The following is a 23865-nucleotide window of genomic DNA, read 5'->3' as shown; positions in this document are numbered from 1 at the left end:
ATATATATACAGTGAGGAAAATAAGTATTTGAACACCCTGCTATTTTGCAAGTTCTCCCACTTAGAAATCATGGAGGGGTCTGAAATTGTCATCGTAGGTGCATGTCCACTGTGAGAGACATAATCTAAAAAAAAATCCAGAAATCACAATGTATGATTTTTAACTATTTATTTGTATGATACAGCTGCAAATAAGTATTTGAACACCTGAGAAAATCAATGTTAATATTTGGTACAGTAGCCTTTGTTTGCAATTACAGAGGTCAAACGTTTCCTGTAGTTTTTCACCAGGTTTGCACACACTGCAGGAGGGATTTTGGCCCACTCCTCCACACAGATCTTCTCTAGATCAGTCAGGTTTCTGGCCTGTCGCTGAGAAACACGGAGTTTGAGCTCCTCCAAAGATTCTCTATTGGGTTTAGGTCTGAGACTGGCTAGGCCACGCCAGAACCTTGATATGCTTCTTACAGAGCCACTTGGTTATCCTGGCTGTGTGCTTCGGGTCATTGTCATGTTGGAAGACCCAGCCTCGACCCATCTTCAATGCTCTAACTGAGGGAAGGAGGTTGTTCCCAAAATCTCGCAATACATGGCCCCGGTCATCCTCTCCTTAATATAGTGCAGTCGCCCTGTCCCATGTGCAGAAAAACACCCCAAAGCATGATGCTACCACCCCATGCTTCACAGTAGGGATGGTGTTCTTGGGATGGTACTCATCATTCTTCTTCCTCCAAACACGTTTAGTGGAATTATGACCAAAAGTTCTATTTTGGTCTCATCTGACCACATGACTTTCTCCCATGACTCCTCTGGATCATCCAAATGGTCATTGGCAAACTTAAGTCGGGCCTGGACATGTGCTGGTTTAAGCAGGGGAACCTTCCGTGCCATGCATGATTTCAAACCATGACGCCTTAGTGTATTACCAACAGTAACCTTGGAAACGGTGGTCCCAGCTCTTTTCAGGTCATTGACCAGCTCCTCCCGTGTAGTTCTGGGCTGATTTCTCACCTTTCTTAGGATCATTGAGACCCCACGAGGTGAGATCTTGCATGGAGCCCCAGTCCGAGGGAGATTGACAGTCATGTTTAGCTTCTTCCATTTTCTAATGATTGCTCCAACAGTGGACCTTTTTCACCAAGCTGCTTGGCAATTTCCCGTAGCCCTTTCCAGCCTTGTGGAGGTGTACAATTTTGTCTCTAGTGTCTTTGGACAGCTCTTTGGTCTTGGCCATGTTAGTAGTTGGATTCTTACTGATTGTATGGGGTGGACAGGTGTCTTTATGCAGCTAACGAGGATAATAAATGGAGTGGAGGTGGACATTTTAAAGGCAGACTAACAGGTCTTTGAGGGTCAGAATTCTAGCTGATAGACAGGTGTTCAAATACTTATTTGCAGCTGTATCATACAAATAAATAGTTAAAAATCATACATTGTGATTTCTGGATTTTTTTTAGATTATGTCTCTCACAGTGGACATGCACCTCGATGACAATTTCAGACCCCTCCATGATTTCTAAGTGGGAGAACTTGCAAAATAGTAGGGTGTTCAAATACTTATTTTCCTCACTGTGTATATATATATATTTGGGGAGATGTTCATAGCCACATCATCAAATTCAGGCCCACGACTAATTATAATATGTATGAATTTTAGACAATTCACTCTTACCAAAGTATCAACGTGGCTTTGTGTTTTTATGAGGGTCTGCATATCCCACAATGCCCTTAAACGAACCTCAACAGCATAAACCATATGCATGACCTCAAAACATCTAAGAAAGGGACCAATTTAGAGGGACAAAGTGCTGGAGACTTGAACTACAGATGTATGAGGGATTACAGGCAGTCATCTGTCGCAAAGCTGTTGGCATGATTTTTCATGTATGACAGCCTTTGGTTATGACAGCAGCAATGCATGCATTGAGCAGAAGGGTTCTCCAAAATATTAAACACCAGCAGTGAATGAAAAGTCTCTGAACTGTTTTCAATGGCAGGCGAGTTTGCGGGTATAGTATAAAGAATTGGTTAAAAGATGCAACAAATCCTTTAGTTTAAATACGGGTCTGATTCCAAAAGCAATGTAAGATTAGAGACGGTCATCGGTTCAAGGTAGCACTCTGAAAAGAGGCAGGAGAGCGTGTTGGAGATGAGTGTACGGTGGTTGAGACAGATTGGACCAGAAGGCCACAGAGTGACAAATGAAAGCTGATCAAGCCATGGGAGGTTGTAGTCTTTGATTGAGCTGAACCATTTGCCAGAAGGGAGTCTTGGTGGTGACAGGGATGGGAGAGGTCTGTGATGATATTAACTGCATGTCTCCAGGGCATGTGATGAAGATGATTTCTGTGGACTTGATAAGCACTTGCAGCTTGCCCCGACAGTGGGCAGATGCAGTCCTGAATCACACATTTACTTGTTGAATGGAAGGAATTGTAATTGAGGTGTTTGGAATTAAGGGGTACTAGAGAGAATGTGGATTTAAATATTAGTCTTGAAGCCCAGTATAATTAAGATTTTGAGTTCACCTGACCTTGGCTCAGAGAAGTTTTATAGAGTGCATTTACATATGAAACTCTTGTATTCAAATACAGCTAGAGTAAGTACAACATGTTTCCAATCCGGTACGCATTTGTTTTTCTGTCGAACACAGAAGATGTATTGAAAACGTTTTGTTTTAGTCAATACAATAAAAGTCAATGGGGTCCAATGTTGTTTTGGACCCCACTGACTTTCATGGTCTGGACAAAAACAGGCAAAAATTATTACTTTTTTCTTCTTTTTTTGGGGGGTGGGGGGTTGAACTATCCCATTAATGTTTTTAAAAGCTGGTTAATCATATTGTAAATATTAACTATTTATTTTAAGTGGTATGAATTTTAAAGTGCCACTTTTCTGAGAGGGTTTTGTTAAAGGCACACAGCATGATAATGATGTAAATGAAACAAGTGCCAGATCATTATGGTCAAATATGCATGACAACTACTTAAAATTAAGACTACTGCGTTGAACTATCTTAAATCAAAGCTTTATGTTAGCTCCAGCTGTGCATAGGAGCCCGTTGTGAGCATGTAAGCTGTGACCATGGCAATCTGGACTAGAATTTGTCAGCCAGCCACCGTGGAGGTTAATGGGGAACTAAGGCAGATGTCCTGCTATTGTCTGTGTGAATCAGTTCCTTTCAATCAGTCCACATCATTACTGTAATTGAGCCTGTAGACACTCATTCTCCTTTACTGCCAAGACAAAACACATCTGGTAATAATGCCAGGTAGAATACGGCAGCTGAAACACAGACAAATGGATAAAGAGCTTGATCCTAGTTGATAAGCCCAAAGCAGAACAGTCTGAAACATATTGATTCATGTGTTTGGTGGACATCATGCAGCACATAATGGGACAATACAATATGTTCAGCTATAACTTGTGGGTAAATTAAGGTAAAGCAGTTGTGGATGCAATTACAACTTTTCAAGACTGCTCAGCGTATGAAATCAGGTCTGTCTTTGCTTGCTATGATGATAATTAATACCCCAGAAAAGTTTGGACGAGGTCTACATTTGACTTAAAAAAAAAAAAAAAAAAACCATGAAGGAAGAAAGAGGAAGAAAAAATTGAGAGTGAGAGATCAGGGCTGGCATGACCAGTGCGGATGGAACGAGGGTGCCGTTCATTAATATGATGCACTTTCGCAAACTTTAGCAGCCTACTGCCGCTAATAAGGCCTGGTGAAACGGAGCAGCGCTGCTCCCTTGCAGTGACCCTGGCACTGCCCAGGATAAGGGAGGGTTTTGTCTCCGGGAATAATTGCTCTTTTCACATGTTACAAGTGTCCTGACCCCTGCGGTCGGCAGCCACTTTCCCCGAGCATAATTACTTCTGATCCGGCCCAAATGAGGAAGCCACATTAGGCCTGCAATAACACTGGCCCGGCTTCAAGCACAGCAGCGTGGGGAGTCTGGGTAGAGCAGGGCCTGGAAACAGGGGGTTTCTTTACTCCAAGCCCTGGCGGTCATTTCCATCACGTCAGTGGTGCATTTCTAGGACCCAAGGCCTTTTCTCTAGGATGAGGAGATTGAGAGGCTTACTAAACACATTGTTAGCTCCTGGTGCCCTGCTAAAGCTTTGGCTAACAGATGCGATTCCAATTAACGGATAACTTCATTAGCTTGTGTGTGTGTGCGTGCGTGTTATTTATTTATTTTTTGCTCTACACTTTTCTTTCTCCTATTAATTTTAATTTATTCACATGGGGTTAATTAAAAGAAATGTATCAGAGAGATATGTAACAGCTATCTAATTAAATTCATTACTGCTTATTTTGGAGACGTGCGAAAACTGGCAGTGTTATTGCAAGAGACAAGTTGTTCCAACACTTTGGCGCTCGCTCGCTAGCATGGTGAGAAAACAGCTCTGGAAGGTGAGTTGTCGACAGACCAGAATCAGAAAAGCTTGTGCGAACAGAGAGGGAGAACACACCCGACTCAGGGGTTACAAGAGTTTCAGAGGAACAATCAGTCGCTCAATAGAGAAAGAGTAGGGAGGTGTGTGACCTCACATCCAGCCAATCAAGTGTCATCCATCTGGAAGTTGTTCTCTACAGTAGGCCTGGAGTGCGCGTTTGTTTTAGGTCTTCATTTAGTCGGAGTTCGGAGACGGCAGCCTCTACCCACCCATTTACTCCACCAGAAGGCATAAACTGTCAATATCCCCCGCTGATGAATGACTCTTCATATATATATGAACTCAATTCATTTTTCCCCTCTTTTCCCACAGATTGCATTTGCATCTGAATAAAGGAATAAATCCATCTATTCTCCCTCCAGATCTTTTCAGACTTTGAGAAAAAAAAAAAGGAGGACAATCTTATCTGCTACTTCATGACTCCTGGCAAGAATGTAACCATTAGCACCGTCAGAGCCTCTTTCCGCCATCCGTTGCACAATGATGCCCCAACAATTTTTAGCCAACATTAAAAATGCATTTGGCTAGGCATAAATGTAGGCCTTCTAAAGTTTGTGTCACTCCCAAGGTTAGGGAGTGATGTATGAAATTCCCCTCTCCCCGGCAATTACTACACATTTAGCGTTTCAAAAGATATGCCAGGAGACAGGTGTGCCATTCAGAACCATGCTGCAAGGTTGAAAATGGAGGAAACGCCATGCAGCACAACTCCATTTGGGCCCTGTTTAAAGTTGAATAATGCAAATCCACCACGGGGGGTATTTGTTTGGTGTGTGGGGCCTCTGTGACACTCAACCACTCTCTCTGATGCCCATCTCCTTATGGGGTAAATAATGAAGCAGGGTTTAGGTTGCAACAGTTACCTTTAATTTTCCCAGGCTTTTTGGTTTACTGTACCAGGCTTAAATCAGGTGAACATTCTGTGGCGTTACCATTAAGGGAAGTACGTTAGCAGTCATTGGACAAGCTGTGAAGGTTACAGTTTCCCAGACATCGGAGAATGATAACGTCAGGGCTTGTTTCAAGCGTCAATCTATCTTCAGAAGATTGGTAAACTTTTTTACAATTAAAGATTGTAATTGGTAAACTTTGTTAGCTATACATATTACATTAATTAAACATTAAAATACCTTCTTTTGGGAACGTTCCCATTATGGAAAAGAATTCATAATGCTTATCAGTGCACAATAATGGCAAATATTTACAAAATTGTAACATTAATCAGCATAGAACAATATTTTATATTTATCTTTGCACATTTTAAGATCATCCAGCTCTATAAAAAAGCAATATTGATAGATTATGCATTAGATTTTTCCGTTTAAGTATTCTCTTGAACCACACTTTCTCTTTAAGAGCGCATAGAGTTTGTAATGATAACAGCTATGTTGTGTAAAAATATTTTTTGAATGAAGAATATTAAGAAAAATTTGTCTTCCTTACTTTATATTATAATATTATTAGTGATGCATACATTCACTTGTAGCATACAAACTATTTAGTGTTTTAATTAAATTTTTTTAAATGTATAATATCAGCCATTTATTAGTTATTGGCAAGAAGATTAAAATAATTATTAGATTGCGGTTATGGACCAGAATCTTCCTCTCTGGATAAGGTTTGGGTTAGTTTCTAGTCATTGTAATTAGCTTTAAATAACATCAATGTGCTCATTTAAATGACAAGTAAACTTAAACGCTATTCTAACCTTCTCCATAGCAGCATTGAGAGCACTATGACTGAATAACCACACCATCCAAGGTTATTGACGTTACTGGAGAATTCAAGAGTTAAATCAAATGGCCGCTCCATTAGAAGCTCCAACCGTGCAGGGGAGACTGTCACATTTAAACGTGTCAAGAAAGGGTAAAATCATCGGCTGGCAGATAGGGGGCTGGACAGCATTATTCAGCTTGTGCTCAGTTTCCAATTTCAATTAAAGCCGAGCAGAGTGGCCAAGCGCTTGGACCACAGCTGCCACTCTAATGGATCAGAACCCTCACGCTGAGCATTGATTAAATCAGCCTCACCAATACCGTGTCCTTCCCCTTTAAGGAACAATACAAACTAACCGGCAATCACTGACTTTAATTAGGTATTCAAGATTTGATTTATCGAAGGTCGGCCAATGAGTTGTGGAAGTTAGTATCTCATTAAGTGGACTGAGTTTCCATTTGCCAGGCCCCCTCCAGTGCTTTCTCTAACAGCATCCTCTCTTATATGTTGTGGCTTTTTTATTAAAAAAGGAATAGATTTTAATATCCATGTAATATTTGGATGGAATGTGTTTACACAGGCTATATTGGATTTCTCTCTCCCAACTATTTTCTTAAGTACTTTACATGAGGTTTGTTATTATCGGTTTGTGGCGTGTATATATATATGGAAAGTTTATTGAGCTGGGGGGAGTTTTCATTATGTTGTCCCAACAGAAAAGAAAAACCCTCTGGCCTACATGTTTCCTATATTTATAACCGTGACCTAGTCAGCATTGCAAAAATTGATGAATAGAATCTCTAGATTTAAAAATAAAAAATATTATAATAGCAATAACAAATGGTTTGGTTTCTCCTTGAACAGCAGAAATAATATAAAGATCAAGAGATGAGGCATGAAGGCGTAATTTACTTGGCTACCTAAAATACATACAATATACTACCTTTCAAAATTTTGGGGTCAGTAAGATTTTTTTATAATACTTTCATTCAGCATGTTTACAACATTGATATAAATATCAAAAATTTAACTTGAGCACTAAATCTGCATATTAGAATGATTTAATGTGACACCGAAAACTGGAGTAATGGCTGCTTTATATTCAGCTTTGCCATCACAGGAATAAGTTACATTTTAAAATATATTAAAATGGAAAACCCTTTTTTATGCTGTATACATTTTATATACCATATACTTTTATATATGACAAATTTATTACAGTATATGTACACAGAGAAAGTGATCACATACAATACAGCACTATAGTGTATACAGTAGTATCTTTCAGAGTATTATGTTAGTCTGAAAGTACAATACTATAATGTCATATCCATACAAGAGTGTGTGTGTGTGTGTGTGTGTGTGTGTGTGTGTGTGTGTGTTTGTGTTTGTTGTGAGGTGAGTCAAGAGGCTACAATCTCCAAAAACATTAAAGCACTAGTTTGAGTATCTTCCTCGCTCCAGGAATGACACATTAAATAATATATTGAACAGTGCATCATTACTCATTTCAGAATTCATCTCGCTTCACTCCGCTATTCAGTAATCTTCAACGGTTCCATTACAAAACAGATGCACATCAGCTATAATGAGGACTACAACTTCAACAGCTCTCTGTGACGTGCATGCATTCAAACATGTTATAAACATACACGGTAAATATATTCTGCACATGCAAACCAATTGCACACAGACATATACATGCACGCTCATGCACACGGTAAACATGTACCCGCACAGGTGTGCACACATACCCACGTACCTATAAAACACACCATCCAAAAAACAACACAACGGTTATCAGCGTGTGCCTGCAGTTCTCCGGTAAACACACTCTTGCGAATATGTATCTAGGGAGCATTTCAGGAGGGATTAAAAAAGGCCTTCCAACTAATAGGCATAATGGAAGATCAATGTATAACAAGATGGAAACTCGCATGCATAAACAGACCCTGTTACAATTATGCCACAAGATTCTATTTCTACATTAATCATTCATAACTGCATAACGCTCCCTCATAAACATTCACAACGCAACAAGGCTTTTCCATTGTGTCTAAATACCTTTCTCAACCCATGTCTGGCATTTTTTTCATCGTTTCATCATATTTGAGTCGGGTGATATTTACAGTATAAAGACATCAAGGCGAGGTGTATGATATTAGCTTTATTTTTTATAAAGGCAACACTAATGAACGGCTATGATACCTCGAGCTGCACTTTCTAACTTCATTAGAGCCAAATGTGGATATCAGTGTAGGTATCATTAGGAAAGCTTTTATCAAGTTACAGAATGTGATAAGGTTAATGAGGAGTTTATAAAAGTGTCTCTGGTGGACAGAAAGAGCTGGCAGGGAGGACGAGACCTTAAGCAATGTATGCTAGTCATTTATTTCATTAGCATGACCACCTGTGCTTTTTTGAAAGGCTGAACCTTTTAAAACAAGAAGGTCATACCAAAAAGTAACATTCCAAAGTGCAGCAGCAGAACTTGGTCGTGAAATTGTGTGCATGCGTAGAGCTGTAGGTCATCGCTCCATTCTTTACCTAACGCTATAGGTCGCAGTCAGTGGTAGGGTAAAATTCCTCGAGCTTCACAGGACAACCGGCGCACAAGACGAAAGATGAAGGGAGGAGGGGGGAAAATAAACAAATAAATAAATACAGGAATGGAAGAGGGACTGATGAAATGGAGCCAAGTGTGACGACCTGCTGCAAGAGAAGCCGAGTGTGTATGTGTGTGAGAGAGAGAGAGGGAAAGAGAAAGTGATCGCACACAAATGCAATAGACGAAGCAACTCACCCTTGCAGCGAGACGTGCTAGCGAGAGGTGCTGCGACAAGGTGACACAAGGGAATAACATGTGGTCTAAAGACCAAAGGAAAGTAAATTAAAAACCACCTAGTGTAAAATCATCAATATGTAGCTGTATATCCCTCTTTCAGCAGAGCATATGTACTATTACTTGGAGCATGTCCACTGGGAGAAGCTACTATTATAGAGAATTCCAGAGCAGAAACAAATTTGAAATGAAAAAGACAGACATTGTAGCAAAAGTGGAATATTATAGCCTATATATTTTTCCTTTTTAAGATGAACCTAAATTTGGCTGGACCTGATTTGAGTAAACATCCTACTATACATACCCTTCACTTGGATATTGTTTTCCATGCCTCTCTCGCTCATGTTCCTTTTTTTACTGAACGCTGCACCTGTCTGCATTCGTCTCAGGACTCAAGGTGAAAGATAAGGTTGCTCCGAGACATTTTAAAAGGTAGCCTAAAAATGACGATTCATCTCGCTGGCAGCATGTCTGAGGATGTTATAAAAGGTTTTCTGTGTTCCCAATGCTTCAGTGATGGACTGTATGTCCTTGGAGCTTTTAAAAAATCCCATGTTTATTGGAATTATTTAAAAACTTGCCAATAACTACATCTTTACACAGAGAAATGGGAAGGATTCACAGAAACACGCTGTCATGACACAAACCATATGGATGCAACATGAGCCTTAGATGAGCCTCCCTGGATTTTTGACAGTGTTTAGACATTGGATGCAGATTTAATAAAAGTGTTCACACGTAACACAGGAAGTGAATATGATCGAGATGGTGAGCATCGTATGCATCGTACCTTTAACTCTCGCTCGCTCTAGAACCTTCGTCTTTATTCGGGTTCCCTTTGACTTGTGGTAAAATGATGGGAAATGATATACATCTGCAGTCATTGATGTGCGAAAGCACAAGTTTGATAGTGATCAAGTGCCTTGGGATAGAGACAGAAATGGGTTTGGTAAACTGTACGTTAGGTCGATCGAATAAGATCTACCGGAATGTGACTCTTGCAATTAAAACCCCACATGCAATTATGGTAAAATTGTACGGCCAGCTCTCCAGTTTTGTACTGTTGAAAGGGATGCATCACCTTGTAATGTTTAACATTTCAACCTCATCAGAATGTGTCAGACCATCATGCATTCAAAGCCATCATCTTAAAAAAAAAAAAAAGAAAAAGGAGTATGCCAATTTAAGACAACAGAGCAATGACGGATCCCTATGTTGAGGATACATCAGTTGCAGATATATTGAACTGTAATTGCATCAGGAGGAAATGTTTATAAAGTAGGAATTTCTTCAGGCTGAAGCAATATAAGTGGCAGGAACACAAGCATTGGGCCCCGAATCCAGGCGCAATATTGCGAGAGACCCAGGGCGAGAGAAACATTGATGTAATTTCAATATTTGAAATTGGCAAGTTTAATTTAGAGTAAGAACAAGCCAATAAGCTGAGAAAATAGCAAATACAAGAGAGAAAATTACCTTGCAGGATGAAAAAAAGTGAAAAGACTTAAGGAATGTATAAAAGTAATCTCCAAGTGGAAATTAGAAATCAACCCACAGAAAGGGGAATAACAGAAAAGAAATATTACTGTCCACTCTCTAAATCAATATAAAATTGCTACAAGACCGAATTACCATGGTAACTCAAGTAAAGAATGAAGCAATTCTTATATTTCAAAATAAAAAACTGGTGCCTGAAGCCCTGGGTTTTATTACAACAGCAGACAGATCAGGGGTCTAGTATTCATTTGAAACACTGCATTTCAAATGCACGCGTTAGGAACGAACAAATTTCATTGGTCAGTCGGCACGCAGTTCTCGTAAATTAAACGAGGAATGGTAACTAAGAATTTATCAGGATGAAGAATAGAAGGGTGTTCTTTTTTCTTCTCCAGGTTCTTAGGGAGCCCAGCGATGCGAATGATCAATCCTGAACAAGTCCACAATGAGGACCCAATTATTCCTCCCAATCCAGATAGTTTTAAATACCTTGAAGGGAAAGAAAATGGCTGAATAGCGTATTTCTCCAGAGAGAATTAAAAGTCAACCGAGAGCTTCTTTTACTTAAAGGTAGTCATGAAAAAGAGTTGTGCTTGTTCTGTACCTTAATACATTTCCACACTCTCTCAAAATCGTGGTAAGAAAGTACATGAGCAAGGTATTGTGTCATTGCCTGAAAGCAGTACAGCAAGGATCAAATACAGTGCAAGGACCGCTGATGACAAAGCCTGTGAAGCTGAAATGTGAAAGGGCTGATAATTTGGGAAGGCTGTGTAATAGTAGCACAATAGCGAGGGCGTGCAAAACTACGACACAAGCCCCACATCGGTCTACTTTCAATCTCCAGCGCTTAGTACATCATCACGTAGTACAGAGAACAGAGATATGAATGACCCAATATTTCACATAGAAAAACGTACATATTTTAAGACTTCCTAATAGAGCTTCCTAACAGCTCAGGGTGAATTTTAGGTCAGAAAACTGAAGCAAGCTTAGTGTGTAGTAAAAATAGTGAAAACTACTTTGTATCCTACTTTCCTGTTGGGGAGAAGGTAAGAGGATAATTCTTCTATTGCAGGATGCAGTTATTTCAGAGTTACACTGAGACCATTTGAAAGTTCAGCTATGGAAACCAAATACAGCACTGCCATTTTTCAGAATCGCTACAAAACTGCATTATAAAATGATTTGCTTGAAGGCCATTTTTCTAAATCGCAATGTATCAGCAAGTTTATAACACCAACAATCCATTCATGTTTGCTTACACAGAGGTGTATGGATGATGCGAGCGAACATGAGGGTTGTGCATATGGTTATGTTTTTTCACAAGGCTCAGTTCAATTCTTCATATTCACTAGCTTCCCTCACTTTGAATTCAGTACAAGATGTACCGAACTATGAAGATACTTTACCTCAACTGATATATTTAGTCAGACTATAGCCTTTTATTAGAATCAGACTTATCTAAACATAGCCTGTGCTGCTTGTGTTAGTTAAAAGTGTGTGTGTGTGTGTGTGTGTGTGTGTGTGTGTGTGAGAGAGAGAGAGAGAGAGCAGATCCAAGCTGCCTTCCCATCCCTGCCAAAATGCCAGCGCAGTTGGTCGGCACCAGCAAGCAAAGGGTGAAGCTTTTAGGCAATGAGCAGCAGGTGATCTAAGCTTTTCTGTAAGTCCTAATGCTCCTAAAAGCCACTCTCCCTGCTTCTGTAATTGGGCATCAGTAGTTAATGTAGTATTGACTGCATTACATGCTCCTGTGCATCCTCTCCTACTAATGCCATTTGCATCACCTTGTACATTTACCATATTGCTTAGCCAATAGCTGTTAAAAGCAATCTGAATCATGAATCATATGGGGAACTTTTAGCAAGACAGACATCCAAAGGAGACAATTTACAGTTGAGTTAATCTGGGTACATTAGCGCAACATGGATTGAGCGAGACAGACCAATTTATGTTTCTACGGCAATCCCTTTATTGGTTTTTAGATGGGTTAGTGAAAGGATGGTTGGCTCAAAGAGATATGAAATATCCATTTTCAAACATAAATATAGGTCTGAAATGCAAGCCATTACTTTAGAGGGGAAAGGGCCCCTGGCTAAAACTAAACGTGTGTGATGACAATGTTCCGTGAAAGATGACAAGAAAGGCATTTTTAGGTCAAAGACACTTTGTAGGGATTTTCTTCTCTCATCGGCGTTAAAGAAACATAGCAAAGTATTAAAAACGGGATTGAGCTTCACCAAAAAAACTTGTCCTAAAGAAAAGTTTATAAACGGTTTCCATAGGAACCAGCGTCCAGCGTAAATACAGAGACGTGCATCGCACATACGCCTATAAACACAGAAATATTTACAAACTAAACACGCTGATATCAAACTGGTGATCTAGATGTTCTCGTTTTAGCCCAATTAGTAAAGTTTAAGGTTCAAATGCTCTCACCTGTGAGCGAGGGCATCCGCTGCTGATAAAACATCTCCCCGTAACTTCACAGATTTGACCGAGCGCTAACTGATAGGCTACTGCGGTGAATAGCGACGCTGGTTCAGCTCTGTCTGCGTCTTTTAAACAGATATCATATTTCATACGCGGGGACAGTCCGAGAAGTAGCCTTACACCGTATTCTGCATGTCTGAAGTCTTTTAGAGTAGCGTACGCGCTTTCCTCTTCATGTAAACCTGACGAACGAACGCGTCCGTCTGATATGACAAACGAACTGGAGCATGAAAGTGCCGTTCGCGGGGAAAATGGACGCTAAATGCTGCATTTCCTCACTGTCCCGCGTTCTTCATAGTCGTAAGGAGCAAATGAATGCACTAACAATCATCTGTACACTTACCCTCTTCCTTGTCTAACACCATCGTCCTGAGGAGCGAGGAGTCCGGCTCCAGGCGATCCGCTCTCGGCTCCAGCACACTTCTGCGCGCGCCGCTCGCGTCTCTGAGAAGAAATTGCTTTGCAACAACAAAAATAATAATCGTCCGCGTTGCTGCCGCAAGCTTTAATTACACAGGCAGGCTCGTCTGTGTGGTTTTCCGCTGTTCAGAGACGGAAAGCCATGTAGAGAAACGTGTGTGTCCGTTATTCTATTGTTTAATGTATTTCGGAGATTATATGCAGCGATGTCCCTTCAGTTGTATTCGCGTACGCAGCAGCGCGTCAGTAATATCCACGCTTGCAATTAACGATGTCTAAAACTAAAGTGAGACGCCACGGTGCATTCCATGCAAAAATGAAACGACTACACTAACTCAAATCTAATTTAAACACCCGTTTAAATTGAGCTGCCGCGAAGAAGCTATTCTCGGAGTAGAAACGTGTTCCTCCCAGTTCTCATTTGCTCCGAAACTGTAACTATATTCAAGAAATCCAATTCTGAGGCTGACAACTCCTAACAGCATGCTCACTCTGCCTTTCTCACCCAATTTATGCGCTCCGCGCGCTCCTGCTACTGAATAAATGCGCGCGCTTCCCAGAGAGCCACGGATTCCCCTGTTAATTAAATCAATTCATTATGCTCAGATCTGATTAGCAGCCCTTCCCCCCTCTTTGAATCAATTATTCAATACACAAACATAATTGCTTGTGCCAGAGGTGTCTAAGTATTAGCTTATTTAACTCCAAGGACACTAATTACCCCTAGGGCAAGGGAACTTTTCTCATTAATTCTGACAAAACACAAAAGCACAGCTAAGGGAAAGTGTGTGTGTGTGTGTGTGTGTGTGTGTGTGTGTGTGTGTGTGTGTCTCTCCCAGAGTGTGTGTGTGTTTATGTGAAGTGCTCACAGGGGGATGTGTGTGTACGTGTGTTCTTGTGTGATTGTGATGTGTGTTATAAATAGAGAAAAGAGGGTTTGAGCTTTTGAAAGCATTATGAACAGTTTTCATGATCTAATTTCTTCACATTCTTCGTTCTCGCCGTTTATAATATTTCCACTGGATATGTGTGATCAGCTAGAAGACTCACTTTCCATATTCAGATAAACAGTCATTTTGAGAGCAACAACACAACAGATGGGCTGTGTTTTGATTAGCGGTGAGATAGGAGACTGCGTTTGGCTCTGGTAATATAATTGTTAGCTGCTACTTCGCTGATAAAAGTGTTACTGTTTCATAGTGGGCAATTGGTGGGGTTTCACCTGCCCTGCGGAGACTCTTAACCAATCAAGTCAGAGATCCACCTGAGATTAACCATTAGGGGAGATGCAGAGGTTACAAGTGCTCTGTTTAGCTAGCAAGTGATCTGGTTTTCTGGTTTTTCCTTTACTTTTACTGCACGTCCCTGTCGAGGTAGAGATGAAAATGTGCCTCGTTTAATGTCTTTGAGATCTGGATCTCCTTGAAGGTGATGAATAGACATAAATTATGTAATCATAATTCATATCTGCTCATAAGACATTAGGGTGCAAATCTTCTATGCCCTCTAGACATTCATTCATAGTGTAATTCAAACTATAGGCTGTAGCAACCTTAGCAGATTGGGACATTGCCCTGCCCCTAAAATCCATTGTTTGAGCCTTTGCTCTCTGCCTCTCTTGCCTGACATGTCTGACTTTTCATTTCTGCAGTGTGATAGATGGATGACTTTTGACCACAAATGTATGTCTGCTGACCTCTTGCAGAAGTGAATGACACCCAATTAATCCAATCACAACAAACTGAGGGAACAAGGAAAGCGTGGCCCTTGTTGTTGAATGCTGAGCTACAAAAGGCCTCTTGACAGTTAAATGGTGAAATAATAACATTGCCGATCTCTAAGTGTTTTAAAAAGAGAAACCATATGCTGTTAAGACACCTCTTGCAAAAAAACCCCGAGAAGGATTAATCTAAATAAATAAGAATGAACACAAATTATGTTAATATATTAAGTGTCATTTTTGATCGACAGATAAGCCTATACAGTGGTTTGTTTGTAGAAAACATCAGGCTGTGATATTCTGGCTTGTTATGAAGCCTGCTAGGAATTACTTTCACCAGTGAGGTGACGCATATCATGCTTCTCTTCTGTACTGATGGTCAGTGATGGAGCGATCCATTGTTTCTTTATTATTAGGAGGCCTAGAGTGCCTCCCTGTTCTATGGCACGCTGCATACGGGGTCAGTTGCGACTGGATACCATCCTGGAGTGTGGGCCTTGTGTTCCAGAGTTAATTAAAATTCATTTCTGATTGGGAATTAAGCAGGCCCATCTATTTACTGCTAGGGCTCACATACAGCCAGTTCAAAAACACAGCACAGTAATTAACCCTACCTAATCAGATAGCATAGAGCCGAGTTGGGTTCCCATTTATCCTGGGGCAAACAATCAGTGAATGGTGGAGTCAGGGAGAGGTTGAACACGAGCCTCTCCTATATTTCATAATGGTTAAGCTGATTATAAACCAATATCAGACATGGTACTTTTCTCTAACTGTGTTCAATGGAAAGTCCTGCTAGGAGGAAAGACTCTGAGAGGCCTGTTGTGATGATATCTGGATAAATGAGATAAATGATGCACATGATAGATGGTGCTTGCTTACATTGTCTTAAATGAATTCAAATACCAGTTGAAAGTTGTCCTCCATTTGATGGGCAGTACTCAAGATGTTTTCTTTCATGTGTGAGACTGATGGTTCATCACAGATAATTATCTTAGAATTTTAATTGGTTTCCCAGGATGTTTTTTTTTTTTTTTTTTTCTGAGCACATCCTCTGTGTTCTTTCAGCGAGTTCAGTTCAGATCTTAATTTTGTGCCGTATAACGGATGCAGTAACTTTTTTAACATTAGAATGCAGTATTTTAATGGTCCACAGGAGTGGACAATAGTTGTTTGTTTACTGTTCTGACATCAGTTTATGTAGCCCCTCCTAGTGGCTGCATAATGCATCTTCACTTTTAAGTGATCCAGAAAGAGCCTTTTTCAGCTCTCCTTCCTGTTACAAGAGCATATTCCATATAATCCAAGAAACTGCCTATGACCTCAGAGAGCCTTACCACTTGAATATGCTCCTCTACGTCTGATTGCACGAAACTGCAATTTGCAGTCCACCTACTCATTCCAAATGGGACTAGTCAAAAATAGCTTAGGTGTCATTTGGGGGCAAAGAATCCTCTTCCCAAACATTTAATCCAACTTTAATCCCAGTCATTAAGAATTAGACATGCAGAGCTGTCCGGCCGTGCCTCTAAATTACAATCAAACGGTTACCAATTACACAAATTATTGATGGTAGATTCTCTTTTCAACTGCAAATTAAGGCTATTAAGAAAGGCTCCTTTTTAATGCAAAAGTGACTAATTAACCAACGGATGGGAAATCTGCAGCCCAGATATCAAAAAAAGTGCTCGGCGCACATTGCAGAAACACAAGGGAACCAATTAGTTTAATTATCAAAACAGCTAATTAAAATTGCACAGTTCCTAATTAGTTCTTTGCTTTTGCCTCTAATTGACAGTATGGAGATAAATGGGCTGCCGATGAAAAAAAAGAGAGAGAGGGAGAGAGAGAGAGAGAAAAGGGGAGAGGAGAAAAACAGGAGAAACTTCTGCGGAATATTTATGCTGACTTTATCTCCGTCTGTGTGGCAGCCCTTGAAAGTGGAAAATTAATGACCTTAATTCCCAAACTGTTTTCCCTCTAACGGCGCTCCCCTCCATGCTCCCGGTACACTCGCCTTTGTATGGGGTTTGCCACCCTGCCAACTACTGGAATGGGGGAAAAAGGAGGACTTGGGGGTGGGAAAGAGCCACCAATTCTCCTCCTAATGTGACAGCTCGCACCTAACAATAGAGCGAGATGAAAGAGTGGAGCAGATGTAACCACTGGGAGCGTTGCATCATGGGACTGCAACTTTGTCGTACTTTTTTTAAAGGGCTTCTGCCATCTTTTCCGAGCGCTAATTTGTCCCATAAAAAGAGAAGTCTGCTGGGATGCAGATAAAAGACATTTGATGGAGGAAAATGTGCTTTTATTGAATGTTCAAATGCTAGATGAATAATTGCTCTCCGAACTTGATTTATTTTCAGATTCATTTTCCCATGGAGTGACCCGTGTGAGCTGTGCGCCTGCATTGCTGTGTTTTACAGGAAAGGCTTCCTGTCGTTGCCAGCATCTCTTAAAAGGTAGTTGAAGCGAAAAAGCAACGATGGATCTCACCGCAACATGAAATTGTTTCCCGGGCAATCTTGAATGACAGCCATTTGATTTTGAAGACAATGTTTTGACTGTGCCAGACACACCGGCCCCATGCTTGAGTAAGGCCCGGACCTGGCTGGCTGTAATCCTGCCTATATCCCCTCACATGTCACTGTCGCAACAACCCCCTTCACATTAGGAGATAAGCATCTACTAATCAGTTTACTCAGGGGCCTGTGTTAAAATGTAAATTACATTAATGCTCAAATTATGCATTATGGTAGTCAGTGATGCCTGGCCCATAGCCTGCATAATGTTCCCATCAGTTGGATACAATCTTTTTAGGTTTGTTGTTAATGCACACTGATTCGCCCTGGTCTGGTCAGCATCAAGTGCGATACATCATTCGGCTAGCGTGTGGGACATCATAAGAGAGTCGCCATTTCTGAATTAGCAAGAGAGGAGCTTTTTAGCGGAGCTACTCTAAAAGGTTATGATAATAACATGTTGGTTTCTTTTGCCTAGCACTCGTCCATGGAGAAAGACATTTCTGCTCTTCGCATTAATATTTCGGTGCTGGCGGTTGGAAAATTGCATAGGTATTAATTTACTTGTAATCCCAGTGAGTCAAAGTGGATTGCCTGAAGAGCTTTTAGGAACAACATTCGAAATGTGATTTATCTGTCCTCTTCCTGGCCATTTCGAAATTGCACCCTGAAGAGACCCTCGTGTTGCAGAAGCTCTTTCTGCCCAGAGGAACCTGCTGCCCATGACTAACAAAGACGCACGTTCTCGGCTAATTGATTGTCTTCTGTTTTATTTATGGAAGGGCGGTAATTAGTGGCTAGCATAATGTACGCCCTTCATTAGCACACGGGTACCACTATGGATTTCGCTGCTTTGTTTTAGATGCGCACACCATTAGGAGCAAACAAAAGACGAGAATTTATTAGCACGGGCTCTTGTAAATATCCCTGAAAAGTCAGTGTGCCTTTAAGGGAGAGCGCAAGGCCTGTAAAACTTCTGTCAGCGCTTGCTCAGTGATTCCATTCGCGAGACGGAATACGTTAAGGAAAAAGCGGTATAAATTTAATTTTAATTGTTTTGTACACACGCCAGTGAAAAGGAACTGATTGGACACAGTTCACAGACAGTATATTAATATGTTATTTTCATATGTTAATTGGTTTGCATAATCTTTCCCCGTGCCTGGTTTCAGAGTACCTGGCACCGAGAAGGGGCCTAGAGAGAGAAAAAGGATGACTCCAATTTACATAAAATCAGACTCTCCGAACATTAAATAATAATGCGTCTGCAAGCCGAAGGTGTGTTCAGTTAGCAGAAAGCACATTTCTATAATTTATACGCCAGCTGTTTCGATGCTTTCGAGTCCATTTGCCTCCCTGCCTGCATTTAATGAAATCTTGTTACTGGAGAATTGACTGGAGCTGAATTGAGATTTTAATCCCATTGACGTTGCGGCATGGAAATGCACACTGGTGGGAACTTTTAATGGAGGATCTTGTAATCAGAAGACACTTGTATTCAGCTCCCTTACAATAATGAATCTCATCAAATGCTCCGGGCTGGGCCGTGCGCGAGGGGCTCAAATTTCAAGGTTTTTGACCATCCCCATTTGAGACATTCCTTGGGGAGAGTGTGATTACTCAAGTTTAGCAGTTTATTGCCTCATCTTTCAATAGCCACTGAAGCACAAAATTCTCATCTAGGTTACTCCTTTTTTTCTTCCTTTACTTGAAGAGCAGGCCAATATAGACTGCAGAACAGCTGGTGACATCTAAGAGAAGCACCATGTGGATTGCTATTGCGATGAACACTTTTGTTGTCCAAATTATATTCGCATTATCATCATCAGTCTCTGTGGATATATTCTACATATTTATTACACGGCCCAGCAAATTACTCAATTCTGATTAGTCAGTTGCAGCATTCGGTGGTCAGATATTCTTAACGCAACACTTTATATCAGAAGAGTGGTCTAATATACAGTGCTGCCATTGATGACAATGAATATTAGAATATATATTGCTGCAATTGACCATTGCAATTGAGATTTCAGAGAGCAATGTAATAAATATGTATACTTTCATGTCTTTCGTATCACACCGCAAACTCGCTCTTTGTTGTTTCATATTGCACACTGTAATATTGTTTCATTGTTTATCTTATTGCTACTGTAGGTCAGTTGTTTTAAGGCTAATTTACACTGCATCAACAGACTCAAATCTTGTTGTAAATCTTGTGATTGTTGCTGTAAATTAGCCATTATGTTGTGGATAACAATGGACTAATGAACTATTTTTAAAGATATTTGATAGAGATGCACCGATTGACCGGCCAGTGATCAGAATCGGACGTTTTTCCGCATGACCGGCCCGGATAGGTGACCGGCTGTCGATTTCTGTCGATTTGTGCTACCCTGTCAGATTTTGCTACCTCTCATTAAAACAGTAGGTAGTACAGTTCGACAACGAAAAATGCTACCTGTCAAATTATTATTTATTAATGTCTACAACTACAATCCTAAACCTAACCTAACAGTAATGCAAATACAGTAATTATGTGTTATAGTCGCGGTTGTGGCTAGAAGGGATAGAGCTACCCGAAACCAACAATAAATACTTTTTTTCTACCTATTAGATTGTGTCTTATTAATGTCTACACCTACCCCAACCCTAAACCTACCCATACAGTAATGCAGATACATTACATGTTGTTCAGCATGAGAAAAAAGACCCTGGTAAGAAAATCTGACGGGTAGGATAAAATGTCAGGACACCTGGTCAGTCTCACGTCTTGCCGATTCCGAGCCGATCCTTTTATTGCCAGCGGCGCAGGCAATGACATCACAGCCATGCGCACACTCACAGTTGAGTGTAAACTCGTGGTTTCGCGTGAGAATGATTCTAATTTTGGTCACACTTTATATTAGGTGGCCTTAACTACTATGTACTTACATCAAAAAATAAGTACAATGTACTTATTGTGTTCATACTGTATTGCAAAACACTTTTGCTGCTATTGAGGTGGGAAACGGGTAAGGTTAGGGACAGGTTTGGTGGTCTGGGTAGGTTTAAGGGTGGGTTTAGGTGTAAGGGATGGGTCAACAGTGTAATTATAAATGTAATTACAGAAATTAATTACAGGTGTAATTACATATAGGTATTTTTAAAAATACAAGTTCAATGTAAAAACATGTATGTACACAATAAGTGCATTGTACCAAATTAATTCAAATGTAAGTACATAGTAGTTAAGGCCACCTAATATAAAGTGGGACCCTAATTTTAATTGCATTCAGTGTAAACGGCGACTGATAATGTATTTATGTCGTGCCAGATTAAGCTTGCACAGCCTGAGTGAGTGTGAGAGAGACAGCACACAAAGTAACTCACAGAAATATAGATGCATACTGCGGTAGAAAAAAAAAGATATTTACAAAATGTGATTTAGATAAGCAACATTATACGCCCATGATGTTTCCCCGAATATCAATATCAACATGATTGCAATGTGACACTGATTTTATACAAAAGTATTTCAATAAACAAGAAGTTAAAATTAAGTGACTTAGATTTTATACAAAATATTGACTGTTTTTGCTCAATTTCGCTGACGAAAATAGTTCTGATCAAAGCCACAGCAGAAATGTTTTGTGTCTCCGAGCAACACACAGCGGTGTTTTGTTACTGAATATATCCACGTTTTTGAAGGAATCGGGTGAGTAAATGATTCAGTGGCCCATTCATACAGTAGGGTTGGATGATCCAACTTGGATCCACATCTAGGGGGTGGAGATTGGTAGGTTTAGGGGTGGAGATGGGTGGGTTTAGGGATCAGGGGGTGGAGACTGGTAGGTTTAGGTAAATGTAAAGTGGGAGGAGTTGGATCTTGTGTTCTATAAGGACAGTCACTTGCCTCGTTTCTGAATGAATCAGCCGTTTGAATGAATCGGTTGAATGAATGAATAAATGACTCACTCATTAAAACAGACACTTGCCGCCACCTACTGGTGGTTTAGTCATATATATATATATATATATATATATATATATATATATATATATATGTATGTATGTATATACAGTATGTATGTATGTATATGTGTGTGTATATATATGTGTATATATATATATATATATATATATGTCATATTTAAAAGTATCATTGCATTTTATCAATATTTATTTGTATGTTTAAAAAAATATGTAAAACATTAATCTTATAAAATTATTTATGCATTTGAAATTTTGCAGTGTAAATGCATTTATGGCACCTCAGCTTCATCAAACTCTGTGTAAATGCATCTAATGCCACTTCAGATGCAGCTTCTGTTTCCTCAGCAGTGGAAAGATAGAGTTTGTTAATACTAATTTCATCTGAATGGTAACAACTCTACAGTTTCATATTATGCTAACTGAATTAATTGAAACAAAGTAAGAATTTGATGTGAAAGATGACACATTTAATCAGGTTAGGGGGAAAAACTGACCATTTATAAACAAAGTGGGAAATGACATCTGTTTTGTTGCATACAGCAACTCATTTTAAGTTAACTATTTCTTCCTCTTTCCAGTCACAGAGCACTTTATTTTGAGAGTTGTTTAAGTGAGAGAAGATCTGTAACTTAGTCCAGTTTGGGGGAATTGTAATGTTTAATAATTTCTTTTATTATGTAAATAATTTTTGCATTGAAATTTGCATAGATTTTTGTTTGTATATGCTGTCAATTATAGTTCTTAGAAAGAAAATCGGTATTGGCAAAAAGTCGGTATCAGCAGGTCACACTTCCAAAAAATCGGAATCGGCCAAGAAAATTGCAGTCGGTGCATCTCTAATATTTGACGAGTAGCCATGTACGTAATATGCTGGATAATGAACAATCATTATTGTAAAATAAACCCCTTCTGGGTTAGACTAATTTGTTTTCGCTATAATGACCAGCTGATAGCATTCTCCCTTACACAGTGGTTTTGTCTCAAATAATCACAAACACTGTGCATTCAGCAGTGCGTTGCATAGCTGTTCGTTCCACCGTGATTCAATGGATATCACACGAAGTTCTCGCAAGACATTTTGAGGGCGGTCCCAACTGCCTTGCATTGCTTTTTTAGAAGATCACGCAGGGACACCGGGGTTGTAGTAGGGGCCGGATTTGTCCATGTTCCTCCTGGAGGTCTGCTGCAGATCAATCACTGCAGAGATGCTCCCACTGGGACTCTCAGTAACATCCACTGATTGCTTTCTGTGGTGGAGGCTGTTAAGTGGGAGCCGCATGATGGGCTCATGGACAACACTTAACGATCAATCAGCAAGGTCCAGACCTATTTCCAACTGCATACAGAGGCCGTCCTACACACCACACGCATTCAGCTGGAGAACCATTCAGGTGGTCAGAAGTGTTTAAGAATCACCAGGGAGAGAGCCCCTATCAGCTGTGGAGTGGAGAGTGAGGGAGGGCTGTAGTGGACAAGGACGTGGAGAATCCACGCTATTCGTATTCAGTTTGGTGAATGTTTGGTCATTATTTATAATAGGGGAGATTTGAAAGTTGATATTTTGTTTTGAATGGTGTTTGAGAGCATGACCTTCAAAGAGTCAGTGTACATTTCAGCTGGCACTTGATGAGAAGAGCTTGTCTTTGGGATTGGCAGGCATTCTGTTGTTTCCCTACCAATTTAAATACACCAGACAAACAAAGCTCGGCAAAACAACAAAATACATTTACCCGAGCAGAAATACTTCATATGCGGCTTGTGCAAGAGATCACCAAATGTAATGAACCATAACATTCCAAGTCTTTAAGAACGTTGTTGCATTGTGCAGTAGTTCCGCAATTGCTGAGAGCAGTCAAATGCAATATGGTCCAATCTGTACCACAGGCCTTACTTTAAATGTATCTTAAGTGCCTCCATAGGGCAGATGAAGCTCTAATGGTGAGAGAGCTACTTGAAGTTTTCCCATTGATTAAGGATTCCATTGACTTAATGAACCTTGTGCCTTCTATCAGACAAGTAGCCAATAAGTTCTAATCTCCCAAACAGATGTCAGGCACAGACTAGCTATAAATGAATTGATCTGCTCATCTTCCACAAATGGGAAAATGGCTAGGTATTGATATGACTCCCAGCATGGTGATGGATCAGGGATGGTGTTAAAACATGATCCATTGACCAGGAAGTGATCGCAGGAATCAGACGCCAGTGCTAAT

At 40.2% G+C, this 23865-nt stretch overlaps 1 protein-coding gene and 1 long non-coding RNA gene across 7 annotated transcripts in view; one reads left to right on the top strand and one right to left on the bottom strand.

Annotated features, from left to right (window-relative positions):
* The window catches only part of lmo1 (LIM domain only 1), a 57236-nt gene that overhangs the window by 17782 nt on the left and 15589 nt on the right, over positions 1 to 23865 (bottom strand). The window contains exon 1 of one of the 5 annotated variants that reach the window (XM_058782771.1): positions 13359 to 13983. The exons of 2 other annotated variants lie outside the window; for them this stretch is intronic. Coding sequence is in view for 2 of the 3 variants with exons in the window: in XM_058782769.1 (XP_058638752.1) it covers positions 12962 to 12995 (34 nt within the window). In the remaining variant the exon portion in view is untranslated. Of the gene's footprint in view, positions 1 to 12961; positions 13260 to 13358; positions 13984 to 23865 lie in introns of those variants that run through there. 2 more of the 5 variants (XM_058782770.1, XM_058782769.1) reach the window with 2 other exon arrangements.
* LOC131544499 (uncharacterized) overlaps positions 1 to 23865 on the top strand; it is an 87054-nt gene that overhangs the window by 47982 nt on the left and 15207 nt on the right. For both annotated transcript variants that reach the window (XR_009272152.1, XR_009272153.1), the window contains exon 2: positions 17525 to 17620. This is a non-coding gene — a long non-coding RNA (uncharacterized LOC131544499). The remainder of the gene's footprint in view (positions 1 to 17524; positions 17621 to 23865) is intronic.

Source organism: Onychostoma macrolepis, chromosome 07, assembly GCF_012432095.1.
Source record: "Onychostoma macrolepis isolate SWU-2019 chromosome 07, ASM1243209v1, whole genome shotgun sequence".
NCBI lineage: Eukaryota > Metazoa > Chordata > Actinopteri > Cypriniformes > Cyprinidae > Onychostoma > Onychostoma macrolepis.
This window is presented reverse-complemented; position numbering and strand designations above follow the sequence as displayed.